This window comes from Rattus norvegicus, chromosome 2 (genome assembly GCF_021556685.1).
Source record: "Rattus norvegicus strain SHRSP/BbbUtx chromosome 2, alternate assembly SHRSP_T2T, whole genome shotgun sequence".
Taxonomy (NCBI): domain Eukaryota; kingdom Metazoa; phylum Chordata; class Mammalia; order Rodentia; family Muridae; genus Rattus; species Rattus norvegicus.
In genome coordinates this window covers 141,261,695-141,282,425 of record NC_141535.1, presented here as the reverse complement: position 1 = coordinate 141,282,425, position 20,731 = coordinate 141,261,695, and the positions used below count along the sequence as shown (strand labels likewise).

General features: G+C 40.8%; 1 protein-coding gene and 1 long non-coding RNA gene across 13 annotated transcripts in view; one reads left to right on the top strand and one right to left on the bottom strand.

Annotated features, from left to right (window-relative positions):
• The window catches only part of Nbea (neurobeachin), a 576,469-nt gene that overhangs the window by 327,430 nt on the left and 228,308 nt on the right, over positions 1-20,731 (top strand). For 8 of the 9 annotated variants that reach the window (NM_001427608.1, XM_087626792.1, XM_087626788.1 and 5 more), the window contains 1 exon segment: positions 2,204-2,370. In NM_001427608.1, coding sequence (NP_001414537.1) covers positions 2,204-2,370 — 167 coding nt within the window. 9 annotated transcript variants of the gene reach the window in all.
• LOC102552778 (uncharacterized) overlaps positions 1-20,731 on the bottom strand; it is a 53,769-nt gene that overhangs the window by 15,497 nt on the left and 17,541 nt on the right. Inside the window, exons 5-6 of one of the 4 annotated variants that reach the window (XR_015674693.1) lie at positions 10,426-10,505; positions 6,753-9,987 (exon numbers count right to left, since the gene is read on the bottom strand). The exons of 2 other annotated variants lie outside the window; for them this stretch is intronic. This is a non-coding gene — a long non-coding RNA (uncharacterized LOC102552778). Of the gene's footprint in view, positions 1-6,752; positions 9,988-10,425; positions 10,506-17,513; positions 17,830-18,657; positions 18,761-20,731 lie in introns of those variants that run through there. One more of the 4 variants, XR_015674695.1, reaches the window with a different exon arrangement.

Sequence of the window (20,731 nt, the reverse complement as noted above, 5' to 3'; positions counted from 1 at the left end):
TAGATAAATGTATGGGTGGGTATGGGTGGATAGATGGCTAGGTAGGTAGGTAGACACACAGACAGACAAGTAGATTTACCATAGCTAGATTTCAAATCACATCAATAATAATAATATTGGATATTTATCAAGGTATTATACAGTACTTTTGATGGCTAGAAAAACTGAATTATCTCTGTTTGAAGAATATATTTATATATAAGATATCAGAACTCAAAATCTTTATTCACATATTAACTATGGTAGTAAACAAGATATTAGAATTTTAACTGAATTCTCTGTAGGATCAATTTTGAGGCAATCTTATTACTACTAAAAAAAGAAGAAGAAGAAGATGTTTTGAGGGAATGTAAGCTGACCAGTATTTGCCTTATGAAACATCTCAAATATATTTTCAGGCATGCAGATGTTAACTATAACCTTTAGCACATGTTTAAATAGAGAGGCATTAATTACGATAGGGCAGTGTTTCTTTCTCACCTGTTCATTACTGCCCACATAGGCTGTCTTATAATTGCTCTCCTGGCCATTCTGTCTGCATCCCGTGTGCATCTCTGACTTCCCTAGTAGAAAAGAAAGTTTTTCTCAGACTTATCTCAAGCCTTGCTTTTTCCTGAGGTAGCAATGAGTTTAGACCCATGTGGGTGTGCAGCAAGGGTGCCGAAAACTTCTGCAGGTATTGAACATGAAGCCTGGATGTGTTTAAGACTTGGTGTCCACTGTATACTGCCAGCAGGAGTAGTTTTGAGATAATAACCACTTTTACTTAATAGATACCCCACTGGTTTTTAAACTGAAATGCTTATATTTTATGGTAGAATAATGTTAATAAACTCATTGGTATGTGTATATCTATGTATATATGTACATGGGTGTGTATCTGTTCGTATGTGTCTATACATACATATAAATATATATGTATGTATGTATATATGTACATATATATATATATATATTGTGTGTGTGTGTTTGTACTAAATATACCAGTTTTAAACTAAAAAAATATTTGCAGGAGGTTTGGTGTTTGACTAGACTAGACAATTCTCTGTAACCCTCATAGAAGCCTGCAATTAGGGGAAACATATTTAATTTGAGTGTGTACTTCCACAGTAAAGACTTTTTTTCTTAGTTAATACTGTAATTGTTAAGGAAGAAAAATGAAAATTTAATTTTACCCTTCAATAAGCTAATGAAATATTAACCTCATTGTTACAGCAGATCTTTGTACTAATTGGTGATTCCCTGTGCAAAAAGATAATTGGAAGATGAATTAATCCTTCTTAGATTATTATGGGTTCTTTCTCCAGAAGGGATGGAAGGCTTGCATAAAGTGCTAGCAGACAGGGCTGTGTCCCGGTTTCTTCTGTGTAGCATGGTTTGCCCAGTGATGGCAATGGAGCTGGTTACAAGTGTTTTCTTAGATGTGTGATGTGTAACATGAAAATCACAGACTGAGTCAGTCTACACAGTACCTGACCTCATGTCTCCTTTCAGCCCTGAATCAGAGATATTTATAACAGGGTCTATTGGTCATCTGTGATGCTGATGTCAGGAAGCAAGATATGACAGCTGATGGCTGTGGGATCAGGAAGATGAGAATGAGACAATGATTCTTGTGAGACCTTTTGAAGCATTAAATATTAGTTAGAGAGGAGCAGTGGGAAAGCCTTGTCTTAGCTTCTCATTGTACAGATAGGAAGGTGAGTGGGAAAAGAAAACAGTCTACTTGCAATGTAAATAAAATAGCAGTGTGCTATATTTCTAAGTGATTTTTCTTTTATACTGTATTGTCTTTCAGGAAGCAAAAATTATATGACAATAACAAAATTTTTGTTTTCAAATAATTTTTTAAATTATGTATCTTTCTTTCGAGCTAGGCATGCTAAATTGTTTTTGTAAGTAGACTTACATTTTTAGTTAACTATTTCTACTTAATGATTAATTTTGATAATGAAATTAGATTTGAAGAAGTTAACCAAAGTATAAAAGCCATTGAAACATTAAAACTTTTCAAAAATTTTAATGCAGTTTTCAAAAGAGCACATTTTCGTATGTGTGTGATTTGAAAGGCGAGTCTGCCTTCCTCACAGCAGCTCTAGGTGTGTCAAATGAGGGTTCTCGTTTGCTTGTTCTAGCCCTTTATCTTATGGGTGGGGATCATTTTCTCATTCTACTGTGCTCTTACTGGCTGCTTCCTTCATAGTCGCAGTGTGCACAGTACGCTGCTGACAGGAGAGAGGAGGAGAAAATGTGCGACCACCTCATCAGTGCTGCCAAGCACCGGGACCATGTGACCGCCAACCAGCTAAAGCAGAAGATTCTCAACATCCTCACCAACAAGCATGGCGCCTGGGGGGCTGTTTCACACAGGTGGGTGAAGACTGTGTGGAGGAAGAGGGTACCACGTGGATGCAAGTGAAAATCACCTATCTCACAGTGACCACAGAGTTATTATGTAGACACCACTCAGAATATGAGAATGTGCCTTAACTTACTAGTTTATTCTTCACTTTATTAATTTTGATAAAAGCTTTTCTTTAACGCTGCCAATTTCTACTTTATGCAGGAAGAGTTAGGTGTAAGGTGTGCCTCTCTTTTTAAAGGACTGCCTTAAGTTTATGCCAATTCTACTTTTATTTTATATGGTAATGAATACAAGCACTTAACCTAGAGTGTAATACACTACTTTAGAGTTTAGTAGAGAAGTGATTTGCTACTTTAGAATTGTTTCTTTCACTCTCCATTCAAATTTAGGGATTTTTACATCTCAAATTATATGTTGCCTTAGCACAATCTAGCCAAAGTTACTCATTTGTGAAATATAAATTCTCTATTTTCTGAAGTATATGGACATATAAGGTGTTTTGGGTTGGTTTGGTTTTGTCTGTACACAATGATCTCAAAAGAACTAATGAAAAAGTTACTGTGTTTAGATTGATGGTGTCATTTTTATATAACTCTATTTTCTTGAGCCCATCACATGTTCTCATTAGCTTTCCTACAGTATGGTGATTTGTGGGATGTAGATGGGACACCACTATGAAACACTCTGGGAGAAGTGATTCTATTGGAGGAGGCTTGATAGTGCATCCTGGCATACAATTACAAGAAAGAGATGAGAAAACAGTAGTAGTTTTGTATTTAAGTTAATACTGTAGGGTAACATCTTTAAAATGAACACCAAGTACCTGACATTTATAATAACCACATAGCAGCCACACTATGGCCCTGCCATACTAAAGACTCTGCATTTGCAAGGCCGTCTCCATTAATCAATGAGATCTACCACACTGGTGTTACCCCTAAGGATGCTCCATTCTTAGTTGGCTCATACTTGGCTCCATATCTTACCACCTTTCAAGAGAAGAATATGCAACTGCTACTATGTCAGCAAGCTGCACAAAATCATGCCACATAGGACATGAAGCCGTTTTAGAGTTGCCCAATGTTCAGATCAGTCTCAGTTACATGCCAAGCAATCACTTCTCTCTAGAACTCATCTTTGGTCCTGTCTATCCCTATGCATGTGCCATTTCTGTGCCTTCTTCTATAGTACCGTGAACATATGCCTATTCACTGCAGATAGGGCAGCAACAGCAGACCAGAGAAACAGTTGTACCCAAATCTAGCTTAATGACTGACTGTGAGTTAACTGGGGGTGTTAACAGAAGCATAGGTGAGGCCCATGCAGTGGCAATGACTCATGCAAGCTCTGTTCTTACAGCTCCCTGTGCAACTGGAGACAGTGCAGACCTGAGGCTCTCTCTTGCCAGTGACTGTCACTGTATATAGAACTGTTGAGGGGCTTGTGAGTCCTTTATAAAGGTTCAGGAGCTTCCTGACCATGGCATGTCTTGTCTACTTCCTGAGTTCCATAGGAACTCCTACCAGAAGGGAAAGTACTAATTCAGAGGAAACTCCATCCAACAAACACCAAAAATCCTTGTTCCTGCATGAAACTACAGTCATCAATGTTTTCATTAAACAGTTTTGTGCAAGCCCAGTGGCTCTTAACCTATATTCCATTGGGAATTGCAAATTCATCATTATGTAAAGTATTGTAAAGTAAAATTTGCTTTTGAATGCTATCCTGTGTTTTACAGATGTAGCTTTTTTTGAGATGGCTTGGTGGGAAAAGCTCCCACTTGAACTTGACCTCTGGAACCCATGTGGTGCAAAGAAACAACTGACACACAACTTGTCCTCTAACCTCCATGCTTGCTGCAGCATGTGAATATGCATACACATCTACACACACACACACACACCTATACACACAAATAAATGAGCAAAGAAATTAATGTTTTATAAAGATCTGACTTCTCATATAAATGTCAGCTTTCACATTTTGTACATTGGATATGAACATTACACCTATTATAATTTAGAGATACTTTATAAATAAAAGAAAAATGGTTCTCACATTTCTCATTTTAATTCATGAAGAAATACAATTAGTTGCCATTGTAATCTGTGTGTCATCATTGGACACACTGAAAAGCATGTTTCCATGGAGTGGCTATTTTATTAGGTCATTTTTGCGGACTGCTTAGACAACTCTGCGCTTCTGTCATCACTCTGGTTCCCTGCTGTCACAATGTCTAACTTCTAATTCACAACTCAGTCCTAGTGCAGCCACGCTGCCTGCACTGTGAGCAGGCTCACCTTGTTTTGTATGTTATCTCCTCTTCTAGTCTCTTCAGACTCAAGTGTCTCCCTAGGCCACCATTCTCTGATCATTTTTATCAAATTTACACTCTTTTGTCCTTTCATCAATCTCTGAATTGGTCACCTTTGATCTTCGTGACCCTTACGTCATTCACCTTCTTTGACCTGCACTATGGACTTTACTTGCAACTCTGTGCCCAGTGCGTAGTACTCTACATAGAACAGATGGTCAGTGTATGTTCTTACATTTACTTATTTAGACTTTAATAAAAATAGAATTACAGCCTTGTCCCTCCTTCTGTTCCTCCCTCTAGCCCTTCCGTTCCCCTACTCTCCTCCCTCCAGCTCCCTCCGTGTCTCCCTCAAATTGATAGTCTCTTATTTTTTGATTACACAAATGTGCATGAGTATAAAAATGCAACCTACTGAGTCCATTTTGTTGTTAGTGTATGTATATATGGCTTCAGGAATGGCCACACTGCATTGGATAACAGTTAAAGGACTCAAACCTAGGAGAGGCAAATATCCCCCACCTCAGCAGTCATTAGTAAGATCCCCCCCCATTAGCATGTACTGACACTTCGTCTTTCCTCTCTTGTTTGTACAGCCATTTCTAGCCTACTTCCTGGTATTCCAGCTCATAGAGTTTTTCTGTCCCCTCTTACATGATGTCCTCTACACCATAGACTCAGGAGCTGCAGCATATCCATTTCATCTGGAATCCTCACAGCCCACTGATGTGCATTGTGTCCAGATGTGGTTTTCTGTGGCAGGTCTCCCTTTTACGTAAGAGAAGCTTTTTGAAGGAGGAGTAGTAGCTACTTACCTGTAGGTATAAAGATAACTCTCAGACTACAGCTAGGGATTATCCTGGTCTAGCAGAGTGGCAGCAGTGGGTTCTGTTCTAAGATCTTCGACCTGATTGATTAGCCCCAGGACACTGACCAGGTTTCTAACACCAGTCATGATTTCTTCCTGTTGATTGGGCATTGTGTCTAATAGACAGCAGTTGGTTACCTCAGACATATGAGTGGCACTCATTGCACCATATCTTGCCATGCTGGTCACTATTGTGGTTAGAGTCATTAATTGCTTCCCTCAGCTTACATAGTATTTCCTGGTACTATGGAAGCTAGGCCACAGACAGGAGCTTTTTACATGAGACCTAGCTTTAATAAATAGAGTTCTGTGCTCTAAGTGTATGGGCGTATAATAGCCATAGTGTACAGCATTTAGGACAACCTATGGGTCATGGTTTTCAACCTGTGGGTCGTGACCCCTTAGGGGGTCATATATCTGATATCTTGCATGTCAGATATTTACATTACTATCCATAACAGTAGCAAAATTACAGTTATGACATAGCAATGAAATAATATTATGGTCAGCGCTCACCACAGCATAAGAAAGTGTATTAAAGGTTGAGAAGGTTGAGAACTCCTAGTTTAGGAAATCATGTGTACTACCCTGATGAACCATTTAAAAGGAAATCTTTAGTGCCTAATACTGGCACTTTTATTAGTCTGTGGTTCTTGTCAGGAGTCTTATCAGCCCAAGTACCATAACTTTGTGTGTGTGTGTGTGTGTGTGTGCCTACATTCAAACATCAAGACATATTCTAGAGCTATAGTAACAAAAACAATATGATATTGGCACAAAAAATAATGATGTAGACCAATGAAATAAAACAAAAGAGCTAAATATGTATACATCTAACTACAGCCATGGAAATTTGGCAAAGAGCCAAAAAAAAAAGGGGGGGGGGAAGAAAGCATGTTTGACAAAGGTCCTGAAGAAACTGGATGTCTACATGTAGAATAATGAAATTATACCTGTATCTATCACTCTGTACCAAAATTATCTCCAAGTGGGTCAAAGACATCAATTTGAAACCTGAAATGCTAAAGCTGCCAGAGTGGACGTTAGGCAGTGCCCTATCTGCTCCATAGTTGTAAGCAAACTTGTCATCTAGGCTGGTTTATTAGCTACGACATAAAACTTATTAAATAAATGGTAGCAGACATATAAGTGTGGGAAGTGCCAGGAGAGGAAAGTACAAAGCCCTACAGGACTAATTCTGGTTTGGGGAGGAGTTCTTTGAAGAAGCTTTATTCAAGCCAAGATCTCGTGACTAGATGAGTGTCGACAAATAGTAGGATTTCAATCATTCCAGAGAGAAACATCACCAAATTTCTGTCACGGAAATTAACAAAATGAGCAGACAAAAAGAACAAGTGGTTAATGAACAGTGGGGATGGTAGCCTGAAGAGGAAATCATATTGGGAATGTTTGCATCTGTCCTGAAAGGCATAAAAGCAGTAAGGACTTTGAGCTTCAGGGCACCGAGATCTGACTTGTGTTGATAAAGGTAAGCCCAACAGTGCGATGATGCTGTTTACAGAACAGAGGGAAAAGTGAGCTCACCCTGCTCAGACCTGCACTCTGTCAACCCAGTGTCGCCTCTGCACAGAGGACTCGATGGCTGGCTCTGACCTCTCCAGCCCCGCCTTCTCACGCTTGCTCTCTTCACTCTGCAGGACCTCTGGCTCTGGCTCTGTTTGAAAGGCTTGCACTGTGCTTTCCTTTCCTAGTAACTCGCTTCCTCCCTTGGTGTGGGAATCAAACACTGATCACGTACAAAATTTGCTTATCAACCAAGCATTGAGTATGAAGGACTATCATCCCCATACTCCCCTTTTATGTAAAATGTTTACTTTTAACACATATGTGCCAGTTCTGTTTTTTGTCTACGCCATGCTACTGGACCTACCATACTTTTACCATTTCAACTTATTTTGTTGCTCTTTCAGCTTTAACTAAAGTCTAAAATTTTTAAAAATCCTTTAAAAGTCTCTATCTCAAGAATCACTACTTTATTAATGTAGGTGTGTATATATTTAAGTCTGTGTTAGCTTTGAGGATATATTTCCTATTCTTACATGCCATACCGCCTTATAACAATCCAAAGATTCTAGTAGACTCCAATAGTTTAATAGGCCTGTGTCTTCATTTGGGTGGGTGGGTTTTTCATCAAAATACTAATACTGAGAATCAGTTTTTCTGATAAGATGTTGTTGGTCAATATCTTACAGTATGCAGCTGTTTGTGAGCACCAAGTATACTGGCACATCATATTTAGTGCCTTATTTTGTCCTAAGGTAGACAATGCTTCTCCATTTTACACATAAGAACTATGAGGCTGAGGAAAAAGAATACCCTTGGCTGGGAAGGGAGAGGCAAAGATTAAAACAGAGACTGAAGGAACACCCATTCAGAGCCTGCCCCACAGGTGGCCCATACATATACAGCCACCCAATTGGACAAGATGGATGAAGCAAAGAAGTGCAGACCGACAGGAGCCGGATGTAGATCGCTCCTGAGAGACACAGCCAGAATACAGCAAATACAGAGGCGAATGCCAGCAGCAAACCACTGAGCTGAGAATAGGTCCCCCGTTGAAGGAATCAGAGAAAGAACTGGAAGAGCTTGAAGGGGCTCGAGACCCCAAAAGTACAACAATGTCAAGCAACCAGAGTTTCCAGGGACTAAGCCACTACCTAAAGACTATATATGGACTGACCCTGGACTCTGACCCCATAGGTAGCAATGAATATCCTAGTAAGAGCACCAATGGAAGGGGAAGCCCTGGGTCCTGCTAAGACTGAACCCCCAGTGAACTAGACTATGGGGGGAGGGCGGCAATGGGGGGAGGGTTGGGAGGGGAACACCCATAAGGAAGGGGAGGTGGGAGGGGGATTTGCCCGGAAACCGGGAAAGGGAATAACACTTGAAATGTATATAAGAAATACTCAAGTTAATAAAAAAAAAAAAAACAAAACAAAACAAAAAAAAAAAAAAAGAACTATGAGGCTGATAGAAGGTTAAGGTCCCTACCCACTGTCACATAATTAAATAGTAGTAGAGACAAATTGTGTTCTAGATCTGTCTTACCCTAAAGTCTAAAGTCATTCAGTATTGAAATTAATTACTAATTTTTCATATTAAGTATTTAAATTATTGATTGTAATGATGAAATAGTGCTAACTAAATGAAAAGAGGGCTTGGGAAGTTTGAGTTTTTGAAGTTATTTTTACCATCCTGTGTATGCAAAGCCTGAGCTACACTGATAGCAACAGTGCTACCTAATTAATCAAGGCAAGGCAGACAGGTATAACTGAAAAAGCTAAAGTGAAGAGAAACTCTTCAAAAGAAGTTAATGGTACCCAGTATCCAATGGCATCTTCCCATGCCTTCCAAAATTGTTTAGTGAAGCCCAAAAGCTCAGATTGTCCAAGATACAATCCACAGACCATATGAATCTCAAGAACTACCAAAGTGCAGATGCTTCAGTCCTTCTTAGAAGGGAGAACAAAAATATTCATAGGAGGAGATACGGAGACAAAGTTTGGAGCAGAAACTGAAATAAAGGTCATCCAGAGCCTGCCCCACCTGGGGACCCAGACCATATACATAAGGCCACCAAACCCAGACAATATTGCTGATACCAAGAAGTACATGTTGACAGGAGGCTGATATAGCTGTCTCCTGAGAGGCTCAGCCAAAGAATGACAAATACAGAAGCAAATGCTCACAGCCAATCACTGAACTGAGAATGGGGTCCCCATTGGAGGAGTTAGAGAAAAAAACTGAAGGAGCTGAAGAGGATTGCAACCCCATAAGAACAATACCAACCAACCAGAGCTCCCAGGGACTAAACCACCATCCAAAGTACACATGGAAGACTCATGGCTCCAGCTGCATATGTAGCAGAAGATGGCCTTGTTGGGCACCAATGGGAGGAGAAGACCTTGGTCCTACCAAGGCTGGAACCCCCCTCTCCCATTGTAGGGAAATTCCAGGGTGGGGAGGCAGGAAGGGGTGAGTGGATGGGTTGGGGAACATAGAAGAAGGAGGAGGGGGAATGGGATAGGGGGTTTCTGGACAGGAAACTGGGAAAGCGGAAAACATTTGAAATATAAATTTTTAAAAATCCATTAAAAATGGTCATTATCAAAACTAAACATCTATTTTCAGTGGAGAAAAAAAACTCTTAAAGGAATCTAAAACTATGAAGGAACGCATACTAGACTGGAAAAGGATATTTACAAACTCATAGGTTACAGAAGTTTGTTATTTTGTCTGTTTGTTTGTTTGTTTGTTTGTGTTTTCCAGACAGGGTTCCTTTTTGTAGCCCTTACTGTTCTGGAACTCAGTCTGTAGACCTGGCTGGCTTGGAGCTCAGAGATCACCTTGCCTCTGCTCCAAGGGCTATGATTAAAAGCATGCAGCACCACAGCCCATCTTACAGGAGATTTATACCTAGAATATAGAATGTATTTTCAGTTTATAATGATATGAAATAGGTGTTACAGATAAAGCAATCATAAGACAGTGGAGGAATCAGATCATGTGAACAAGATGACAGCTAAACAAGAAGCATATAAAGATACTCAATATCAGCTCCTACATAAAGTCAAAACAAGATTCAATTATGAATGTGTTGGAATTTCCAAATTAAAGCAACAGAGAGGCTGGCAAGGTGGTTCAGCAAGTTACAGCACTCGGCACCATGCTAGAACTGGAAGATTATGAAGCACGTATAACCCACACACCCTTACAGAAATGCAAAAATACAGCTTCTTGGGGAATACTTTAAATAAATTAATTTTCACTAGATATATATTATAAAATATGTATCTCATAATACTATATGTGTAAAATAGTAAATTATTCAGGGGTAAAAAAGACATACTTTACCAGAATTCTTCAGGAAGTTTAAAATGCGAGGCTTTCATCTGGAATGGACAGTATATACTGTTTCGTTGTAGGCTGTGTTGCTGAAATATTGATAGCTCACGGGTTAGTTAACACAGTACACACATCACCACATCCTTGACAGTGTGAGGGGTGAGACTGCTCAACAAGTGAGGGTCACCCAGCAGAATGCAGCTCCTCGGAGAAGGCAATGGAAGTGAGAAGAGAATTGACAGCCAGGGAGATACTGAGGGCAGAAGCCCTGGCAAGCTGTAGATGGTGAAGATAAGAAACAGCAATCCAGGACTGACACCCCCAGAATTCAGTGATGAGGAAGGTCAGATGTGTGTGAAGGTGTCCAAGACTCACTGATTCAAAAGTGAAAAGAGGAGATGCTCTATTTTGTATTGACTTTGACTTGTTCAGGGTAATCCCAGTATTTGGAGTGGAAAGGAAGACATTAGCATATTCTCAATCTTCCATTCTTGAGAGGAATGACCTGGAGAAAGTAAGGACTACTAATGAAAGGAAAAATTAAAAGGTTATTGCTCTATTTAGCCAAAATTTAAGAGTCTCTAAGTTCATCTGCCTTAAAACAAAACATAATACACATGCAAATGAAAAGAAACAAAAAGTACACTGCAACATAACAGGACTTAAAAGGGTGTCACAATGCACCCTCGACAGAACTCTAATATGGGGCAGGAGGGCTTAGAAATGGAGATGTAGCACAAATCACAAATGACTGCTTGGGTGTGAGGAACAGGGCCGGAGACTGCCTGAGCCATTTGAGTGACCTAAAATATATAGAAAGGTTTGAAAATTAGAATAATTATTTTGATCCATTTTTCAGAAGATTCTTTTAAAATGTTGAAAGTCTATTTTATTAGATATGAGAATGACTATTCCAGCTTGCTTCTTGGGTCCATTTGCTTGGAAAACCTTGTTGCAGCCCTTTACTGTGCCATAGTCTATCTTTGTTACTGAGATGTGTTTCTTGTATACAGCAGAATGATGGATTCTGTTTATGTGTCTTTTCTGTTAGCCTGTATCTTTTTATTGGGGAATTGTGTCCATTGATGTTGAGAGATATTAATGGCCACTGACTACTTCCTGTTATTTTGATGGTGGTGGTGGTGGTAGTAGTAGTAATATCTTTCACTTGTTTGATTCAATTTTCCTGTATTCATTTTTATTTGCCTCTTCTTTTAATCCCTCTGCATGTTTGCATGTATTTTCGTGTATTTCTTAATTCATTTCCTCTTTAAAAGCCTCTATCATCTTTATAAGATTGGATTTAAGATCATCTTCTTGTATTTTATTTTCATTACAATATCCAGGATTTGCTATAGCAAGATAGCTGGGCTCCACTGGTGCCACATCACCCTGGGACTTGTTTGTTTTCTTGTGCTGTCCTTTAGACTTCTGATTTTCCCTGGTGTTGGCTGGATTATCCTGTGGCAGCAGGACTTTTCAGGAAGGTAGGGGGAGCCATGGGCCAGACAATGGAGCTCAGGGTATAGGAGTCTGCTTGACTTGCCTCAGGCAGGCCCCACTGGCAAAGGATTGGTGGGATAGTGTTTCAAGCTGATAGTTCTTGGGGACTCTGCAGGTCTTCAGAGGGAATCAGAACACTCTTGAGATGTTGCAAGGCTCCTCAGGACTAAAGAGTGAGCCCAGGATACAGCATGCAAGTCACCTCTTTGGTTGGGTGACCCGAAGGAAAGTTTTTAACCATGATATATGAGTAAATGTTTACAGTTTATATTATATCCTATTGTATTACCTTTATTAATTTATTTGTAGTCACTCTTTAATACATGTGATGATGTAATTTTTTAGATGTTAGTTTTTTAATTCAGTAAGTCCCCTGTCCCTTCGTTCAGAGAAAAAATTGGAGAGACAGAATCATTGGAGAAAGTAATGAAAAGACCAGAAGAACTTTACTGTCGCGCGCCCAATGTCCCGCCAGCAAGAACGACGCGTGGCAACAGGATTCTTCTGCGAGCAAGCCTTTACTGTGTTACAGCTCTTCTTAGTGTTACAGCTCTTCTTAGTGTTACAGCTCTCTTGAACAGGGACTCCGAGCAGCAAAATCGCTCGGCTTATATAGACAACAGTATGCTAATTATCTCTCAGGGATTGGTGGGGCTTGGATCACCCCACTACTTGTCCTCCAGGGATTGGTGGAGAATGAATCACCTCATTATCATATTAACGGTCAACTAACACCTGGTGCATAAACCGCACATGTGCAGTACCGCTGTTCACCACTAGAGGGAGCCCTAGCAAGGGGACAAGCCTGCACATGCGCAGTAAGTCGTTTATATCCAGACAAGGCTGGATGTCGGCGCCATCTTTGTTTCGCCGCGCCGCTCTCTACATCTCCCCCTTTTTTGTTTAATAAAATGACTGGTCTAGATCTGGGTGTCACGTCAATCTTGTCATTGCTCCTGTCTTAGGTCGTTCTCATCCAAACTCGGCCTTACCCGTCATAGAGTTACCCTATCGCCACCGGGCCCCGTGTCTTAGGTTGGTCCGAGTTCGAGGAAAGTTGCCCGTCCCTGGATACAATGACTCCACATGACTGTGACAAAAATGATCTAGGGCGAACTCTTGATCTTTCAAAGAGGCCAGCCATATGTTGGGAGAAGTACCCTTTTTAATGGTGGTCATAGCCTGGTAAACAACCACTTTGTGTCTGGCATGTTCTCTTTTTAAACAGCCAATAAGCCAGAGACCTACTCCGCAACCCAGGAGGACAATAACTCCCCAGGACAAACATGCCCGCCCACTCCTTAACAAGGGAGAAAGCATTGGTAACCCATGAGGTAAAGTCTTCAACTGTGATGGGGTCCAGCCTAGTGCTGTTGAGGACAGCAATCTGCATCAGCAATTGTCTTGATAGTTGCTCTGCTTTCATGGACCAGTTTCCTTTCAGATAATTCGAGATTTCTTTGCTCTGTTGAAAATGCTGAGAAAAGTTAGCTCACAAAGGAATAATGCATAAACCTCTAAGGGAGGAAACACAAGACAGCTGTGTCATATGATACAGTGCTTCAATTTGTTCTTGAACTAAATCTATCCTTTGACTGGCTAATAGAAGGCCAGATGCCAAATGGGTATTAAATTCTTTCTTGTATCTCTAGTGCCTCTGCAGTTCTTTCTACAATCTGATTGACAGTCTCAGCCGTCTGTATTTGATTGGTCATAGTAATTGTAGCTGTGGTAGCTGCAGCATCAGTCAGCACAATGGCTGAAATTATGGCTGCCGTAATTCCAAAATCTCTTCAGCAAATTAAGAATAGGAAAGCTATCTGGGTTTGCCTCCACTGGGATTGGCACAAAGGAGGGAATCTTAACCATCACTGTGGTGTCATTGGTGCCATCCCAGCATTCAGCTAAATAGCAGACTACATCAGAGCTATTACAATTTAAAGCACCACTGCTTACATTAGTGCTTATCAGAAAAAAGGTGATCTAGCACATACTGAAGTACTAGTGGCAGTATTATTTACCAAGAGGTTATTATATTGAATATTGATCAACCTGGTATCATTTTTTCTGGTAGCTGAAACATTATACAGCACGAAGTTCTCTCCCATTAACCTAGCAAAGGGGGTCAGGGATGTATATGCCCCTTGCTCATTGGACAGCACCCATTGAAACCAAGACCAGAGATTATGCTTGTCAGTCTTATTCTCAAAACAGTAGAATTGCTATGAACTGGCATGGGTACTGGCCAGGATCTGGCAATAGCCCACAGAGTGAGCGAATTAACCTGTATTACCATTCCCAGTAGTAATAGTAGGGTTCGTAGTCTCATCTTCAGGAAGAGCAGAAGACAATCTTTGAGTCAAACGCTCAGGTACCCAAATTGGATTTTCTTGATTCTGCGGAAAAACACAAATCGCTCCCCTAGATCTCGAAATCATGGGATCTGGGCCACGCCATTCATCAGTTAAGACATCCTTCCACTTTACTTCTGCATTAGTTATAGGTGTAGTAGCAGCATGGCGATCCGTGGCAGAACGGCCATGCGCATCCAGAATTAAGAAATTTAGAGTAAAAAGAGCTAAAGAAAGTTGTTCTTTTGGTGTTCGGCTGCTGGCAATTCCCCCTTTTTGTTTTTGTATAAGCTCTTTTAAGGTACGATGTACTCTTTCCACAATTCCTTGACCTTGGGGATTGTATGGCAATCTTGTAGTATGTTTGACCTGCAGTGTCTGGCAAAATGCCTGAAAGGACTTTGCAGTGTAGGCAGGCCCGTTGTCTGTCTTGAGACTATCAGGCTTTCCCCAGGCTGCCCATGCCTCTAAGCAATGACTAATGGCATTACGAGCTTTTTCACCAGTCATCAGAGTAGCGTGTATAATACCAGAACAGGTATCAACAGAAACATGAGCATATTTTAAATTTCCAAATTGAGATATGTGTGTGACATCCATCTGCCAAAGTTTTAGCTGGATCAGGCCACGAGGGTTAATCCCAACATGAGGAGGGTGGTGAAATTGAACACAATTTTGGCAACGTAACACCACATCACAAGCTGCAGCTCTAGAGATTTTTAAATTTTTGTTGAAGAGTAAAAGCAGGTACATGAAACTTTTGATGAAATCCTCTAGCGAGATCAACCGGAGTGGCATGAAAAATAAACTCTCTACGAGTACTAGCATCCACCAGGGTGTTATTACTGGTCATGGGACCAGGCAAATTAGTATGGGCTCGAATATGTTGTATAAAAATTTTATTTTTTCTGGCCCAAATCAAATTTTGTAATTCTAAAAGAATTTGATATATAGTACTAGTTGACCGAATTGGCCCTGCAATTTCAAGTGAGCGCACCGCATTAACTACATAAGCAGAGTCAAAAATTAAAAAAAAAAATCATGAAATCTTTTGAAAACTTTCAATACAATTTTACGTTCTGTAATTTGGGGGGTGCCTGGTCTATATTGAATTAATACTGGTTCTTGAGAATCAACCATATAGGCACCTACACCTGTTTTGGAGCCATCTGTATAAATATTTAACACTCCAGACAAAGGCTCTGAGGCAGTGACCTTTGGAAAAATCACTGGATGTTCAGTAAAAAATTGTAGCAAAGGCATCCCAATTTAGACCTGTTTTCCTAGATTGGCTCATGCCACATGTTATCTAGAATGACTCCATCCAAATTTTCCAGTTTTATGTCAACTTTCTGTTACCAATGTTACATTTTTTTAACCATATCCAATAACTTAAAAGCCAATAGTCCATAACTAAGGCATGTAGAGAATATTTATACATTTAAAACCAGTCAGAAAACAAAATTGAAGTGGCTACACATATCTTAGCTACAGGTGCAAGGCTCCAAGGGCTGATTGAAACTGCTTTTTTAAGAGAAGCACCTTGTCACTTGCTAAATCTCCTTGAGACCAGGAATCCAAGTAGGCACACTCAAATTTATCTTTTTGTTTGATTCTCCTGAATAAATTTTCAGGCGGTCTACCTCTATCAAATCTGATCAGTATGACTCTGTGAGGTTTCCAGAGCCTAATCACATACCTAGCAATAGCCTCAACTTGAGCCACAACAAAAGCTGCACTGACCCCATTTTTTATCTTTGCCTTCTCTCTGTTCCTTTTATCTCCTTTTCTTTTCTTTTTTTCTTTCGAGACCTTTTCTCCCTCTGACATACTTTCTTGTTGCTCTGCAAGGACCCTCTGACCTGTCCTAACAGCTTCCTCACATCGTTTATCCTCTAAGCAGGCAGGGACCATTCGCCAAAGAGGTTTTGGTCCGGGCTTAAGCTTGCTGTCTGTGGCTTCTCTATCCCACACAAAGAAAAAAAGAAACAAAATTACCAGCCTTGCCCACAAAGGATCCATAACTTTAGGTTTCTTCACAGTGGCTCTCCACCTAGGCCCATATCTTTCTTCCTCATATATGGCTGCCTCTTCCTCTAATTCCTCCTCCTCCGACTCTGACAACTCTTGCTCAGAGTCACTGCCAGCCAGTTCTAAGGCTTCTAATTCTTTTAATGGATACAAAGTATCCTCTCCGGATGACTTGTACTTCGTCCTCCGGGGTACGCCTATTTTTTCCTCCAGCAGCGTTTCTTCTGCCTTTTGTATCTCTTTCACTTTTGTTTTAGTAACCTTTTTCTTTTTGTGCGCTCCTAATTTCTCACTCTGCTCCGTTTCTGACATGCTCTCTTAAATCCAAAAAGGGGCATGCCTCTCGAAGCCTAATTTCTCACTCTGCTCCGTTTCTGACATGCTCTCTTCCAAAAAGGGGCATGCCTCTCGAAGCTTACCTTTTAATTTACCTTCTCGCAGTTCTGAATCCTCTTCAGCACACTGAAGGGTCCCCTGGCACCGGCGATGTTTGTTCCCGGGTCTCGGCACCACTTGTCGCGCGCCCAATGTCCCGCCAGCAAGAACGACGCGTGGCAACAGGATTCTTCTGCGAGCAAGCCTTTACTGTGTTACAGCTCTTCTTAGTGTTATAGCTCTCTTAGTGTTACAGCTCTCTTGAACAGGGACTCCGAGCAGCAAAATCGCTCGGCTTATATAGACAACAGTATGCTAATTATCTCTCAGGGATTGGTGGGGCTTGGATCACCCCACTACTTGTCCTCCAGGGATTGGTGGAGAATGAATCACCTCATTATCATATTAACGGTCAACTAACACCTGGTGCATAAACCGCACATGTGCAGTACCGCTGTTCACCACTAGAGGGAGCCCTAGCAAGGGGACAAGCCTGCACATGCGCAGTAAGTCGTTTATATCCAGACAAGGCTGGATGTCGGCGCCATCTTTGTTTCGCCGCGCCGCTCTCTACATCTCCCCCTTTTTTGTTTAATAAAATGACTGGTCTAGATCTGGGTGTCACGTCAATCTTGTCATTGCTCCTGTCTTAGGTCGTTCTCATCCAAACTCGGCCTTACCCGTCATAGAGTTACCCTATCGCCACCGGGCCCCGTGTCTTAGGTTGGTCCGAGTTCGAGGAAAGTTGCCCGTCCCTGGATACAATGACTCCACATGACTGTGACAAAAATGATCTAGGGCGAACTCTTGATCTTTCAAAGAGGCCAGCCATATGTTGGGAGAAGTACCCTTTTTAATGGTGGTCATAGCCTGGTAAACAACCACTTTGTGTCTGGCATGTTCTCTTTTTAAACAGCCAATAAGCCAGAGACCTACTCCGCAACCCAGGAGGACAATAACTCCCCAGGACAAACATGCCCGCCCACTCCTTAACAAGGGAGAAAGCATTGGTAACCCATGAGGTAAAGTCTTCAACTGTGATGGGGTCCAGCCTAGTGCTGTTGAGGACAGCAATCTGCATCAGCAATTGTCTTGATAGTTGCTCTGCTTTCATGGACCAGTTTCCTTTCAGATAATTCGAGATTTCTTTGCTCTGTTGAAAATGCTGAGAAAAGTTAGCTCACAAAGGAATAATGCATAAACCTCTAAGGGAGGAAACACAAGACAGCTGTGTCATATGATACAGTGCTTCAATTTGTTCTTGAACTAAATCTATCCTTTGACTGGCTAATAGAAGGCCAGATGCCAAATGGGTATTAAATTCTTTCTTGTATCTCTAGTGCCTCTGCAGTTCTTTCTACAATCTGATTGACAGTCTCAGCCGTCTGTATTTGATTGGTCATAGTAATTGTAGCTGTGGTAGCTGCAGCATCAGTCAGCACAATGGCTGAAATTATGGCTGCCGTAATTCCAAAATCTCTTCAGCAAATTAAGAATAGGAAAGCTATCTGGGTTTGCCTCCACTGGGATTGGCACAAAGGAGGGAATCTTAACCATCACTGTGGTGTCATTGGTGCCATCCCAGCATTCAGCTAAATAGCAGACTACATCAGAGCTATTACAATTTAAAGCACCACTGCTTACATTAGTGCTTATCAGAAAAAAGGTGATCTAGCACATACTGAAGTACTAGTGGCAGTATTATTTACCAAGAGGTTATTATATTGAATATTGATCAACCTGGTATCATTTTTTCTGGTAGCTGAAACATTATACAGCACGAAGTTCTCTCCCATTAACCTAGCAAAGGGGGTCAGGGATGTATATGCCCCTTGCTCATTGGACAGCACCCATTGAAACCAAGACCAGAGATTATGCTTGTCAGTCTTATTCTCAAAACAGTAGAATTGCTATGAACTGGCATGGGTACTGGCCAGGATCTGGCAATAGCCCACAGAGTGAGCGAATTAACCTGTATTACCATTCCCAGTAGTAATAGTAGGGTTCGTAGTCTCATCTTCAGGAAGAGCAGAAGACAATCTTTGAGTCAAACGCTCAGGTACCCAAATTGGATTTTCTTGATTCTGCGGAAAAACACAAATCGCTCCCCTAGATCTCGAAATCATGGGATCTGGGCCACGCCATTCATCAGTTAAGACATCCTTCCACTTTACTTCTGCATTAGTTATAGGTGTAGTAGCAGCATGGCGATCCGTGGCAGAACGGCCATGCGCATCCAGAATTAAGAAATTTAGAGTAAAAAGAGCTAAAGAAAGTTGTTCTTTTGGTGTTCGGCTGCTGGCAATTCCCCCTTTTTGTTTTTGTATAAGCTCTTTTAAGGTACGATGTACTCTTTCCACAATTCCTTGACCTTGGGGATTGTATGGCAATCTTGTAGTATGTTTGACCTGCAGTGTCTGGCAAAATGCCTGAAAGGACTTTGCAGTGTAGGCAGGCCCGTTGTCTGTCTTGAGACTATCAGGCTTTCCCCAGGCTGCCCATGCCTCTAAGCAATGACTAATGGCATTACGAGCTTTTTCACCAGTCATCAGAGTAGCGTGTATAATACCAGAACAGGTATCAACAGAAACATGAGCATATTTTAAATTTCCAAATTGAGATATGTGTGTGACATCCATCTGCCAAAGTTTTAGCTGGATCAGGCCACGAGGGTTAATCCCAACATGAGGAGGGTGGTGAAATTGAACACAATTTTGGCAACGTAACACCACATCACAAGCTGCAGCTCTAGAGATTTTTAAATTTTTGTTGAAGAGTAAAAGCAGGTACATGAAACTTTTGATGAAATCCTCTAGCGAGATCAACCGGAGTGGCATGAAAAATAAACTCTCTACGAGTACTAGCATCCACCAGGGTGTTATTACTGGTCATGGGACCAGGCAAATTAGTATGGGCTCGAATATGTTGTATAAAAATTTTATTTTTTCTGGCCCAAATCAAATTTTGTAATTCTAAAAGAATTTGATATATAGTACTAGTTGACCGAATTGGCCCTGCAATTTCAAGTGAGCGCACCGCATTAACTACATAAGCAGAGTCAAAAATTAAAAAAAAAAATCATGAAATCTTTTGAAAACTTTCAATACAATTTTACGTTCTGTAATTTGGGGGGTGCCTGGTCTATATTGAATTAATACTGGTTCTTGAGAATCAACCATATAGGCACCTACACCTGTTTTGGAGCCATCTGTATAAATATTTAACACTCCAGACAAAGGCTCTGAGGCAGTGACCTTTGGAAAAATCACTGGATGTTCAGTAAAAAATTGTAGCAAAGGCATCCCAATTTAGACCTGTTTTCCTAGATTGGCTCATGCCACATGTTATCTAGAATGACTCCATCCAAATTTTCCAGTTTTATGTCAACTTTCTGTTACCAATGTTACATTTTTTTAACCATATCCAATAACTTAAAAGCCAATAGTCCATAACTAAGGCATGTAGAGAATATTTATACATTTAAAACCAGTCAGAAAACAAAATTGAAGTGGCTACACATATCTTAGCTACAGGTGCAAGGCTCCAAGGGCTGATTGAAACTGCTTTTTTAAGAGAAGCACCTTGTCACTTGCTAAATCTCCTTGAGACCAGGAATCCAAGTAGGCACACTCAAATTTATCTTTTTGTTTGATTCTCCTGAATAAATTTTCAGGCGGTCTACCTCTATCAAATCTGATCAGTATGACTCTGTGAGGTTTCCAGAGCCTAATCACATACCTAGCAATAGCCTCAACTTGAGCCACAACAAAAGCTGCACTGACCCCATTTTTTATCTTTGCCTTCTCTCTGTTCCTTTTATCTCCTTTTCTTTTCTTTTTTTCTTTCGAGACCTTTTCTCCCTCTGACATACTTTCTTGTTGCTCTGCAAGGACCCTCTGACCTGTCCTAACAGCTTCCTCACATCGTTTATCCTCTAAGCAGGCAGGGACCATTCGCCAAAGAGGTTTTGGTCCGGGCTTAAGCTTGCTGTCTGTGGCTTCTCTATCCCACACAAAGAAAAAAAGAAACAAAATTACCAGCCTTGCCCACAAAGG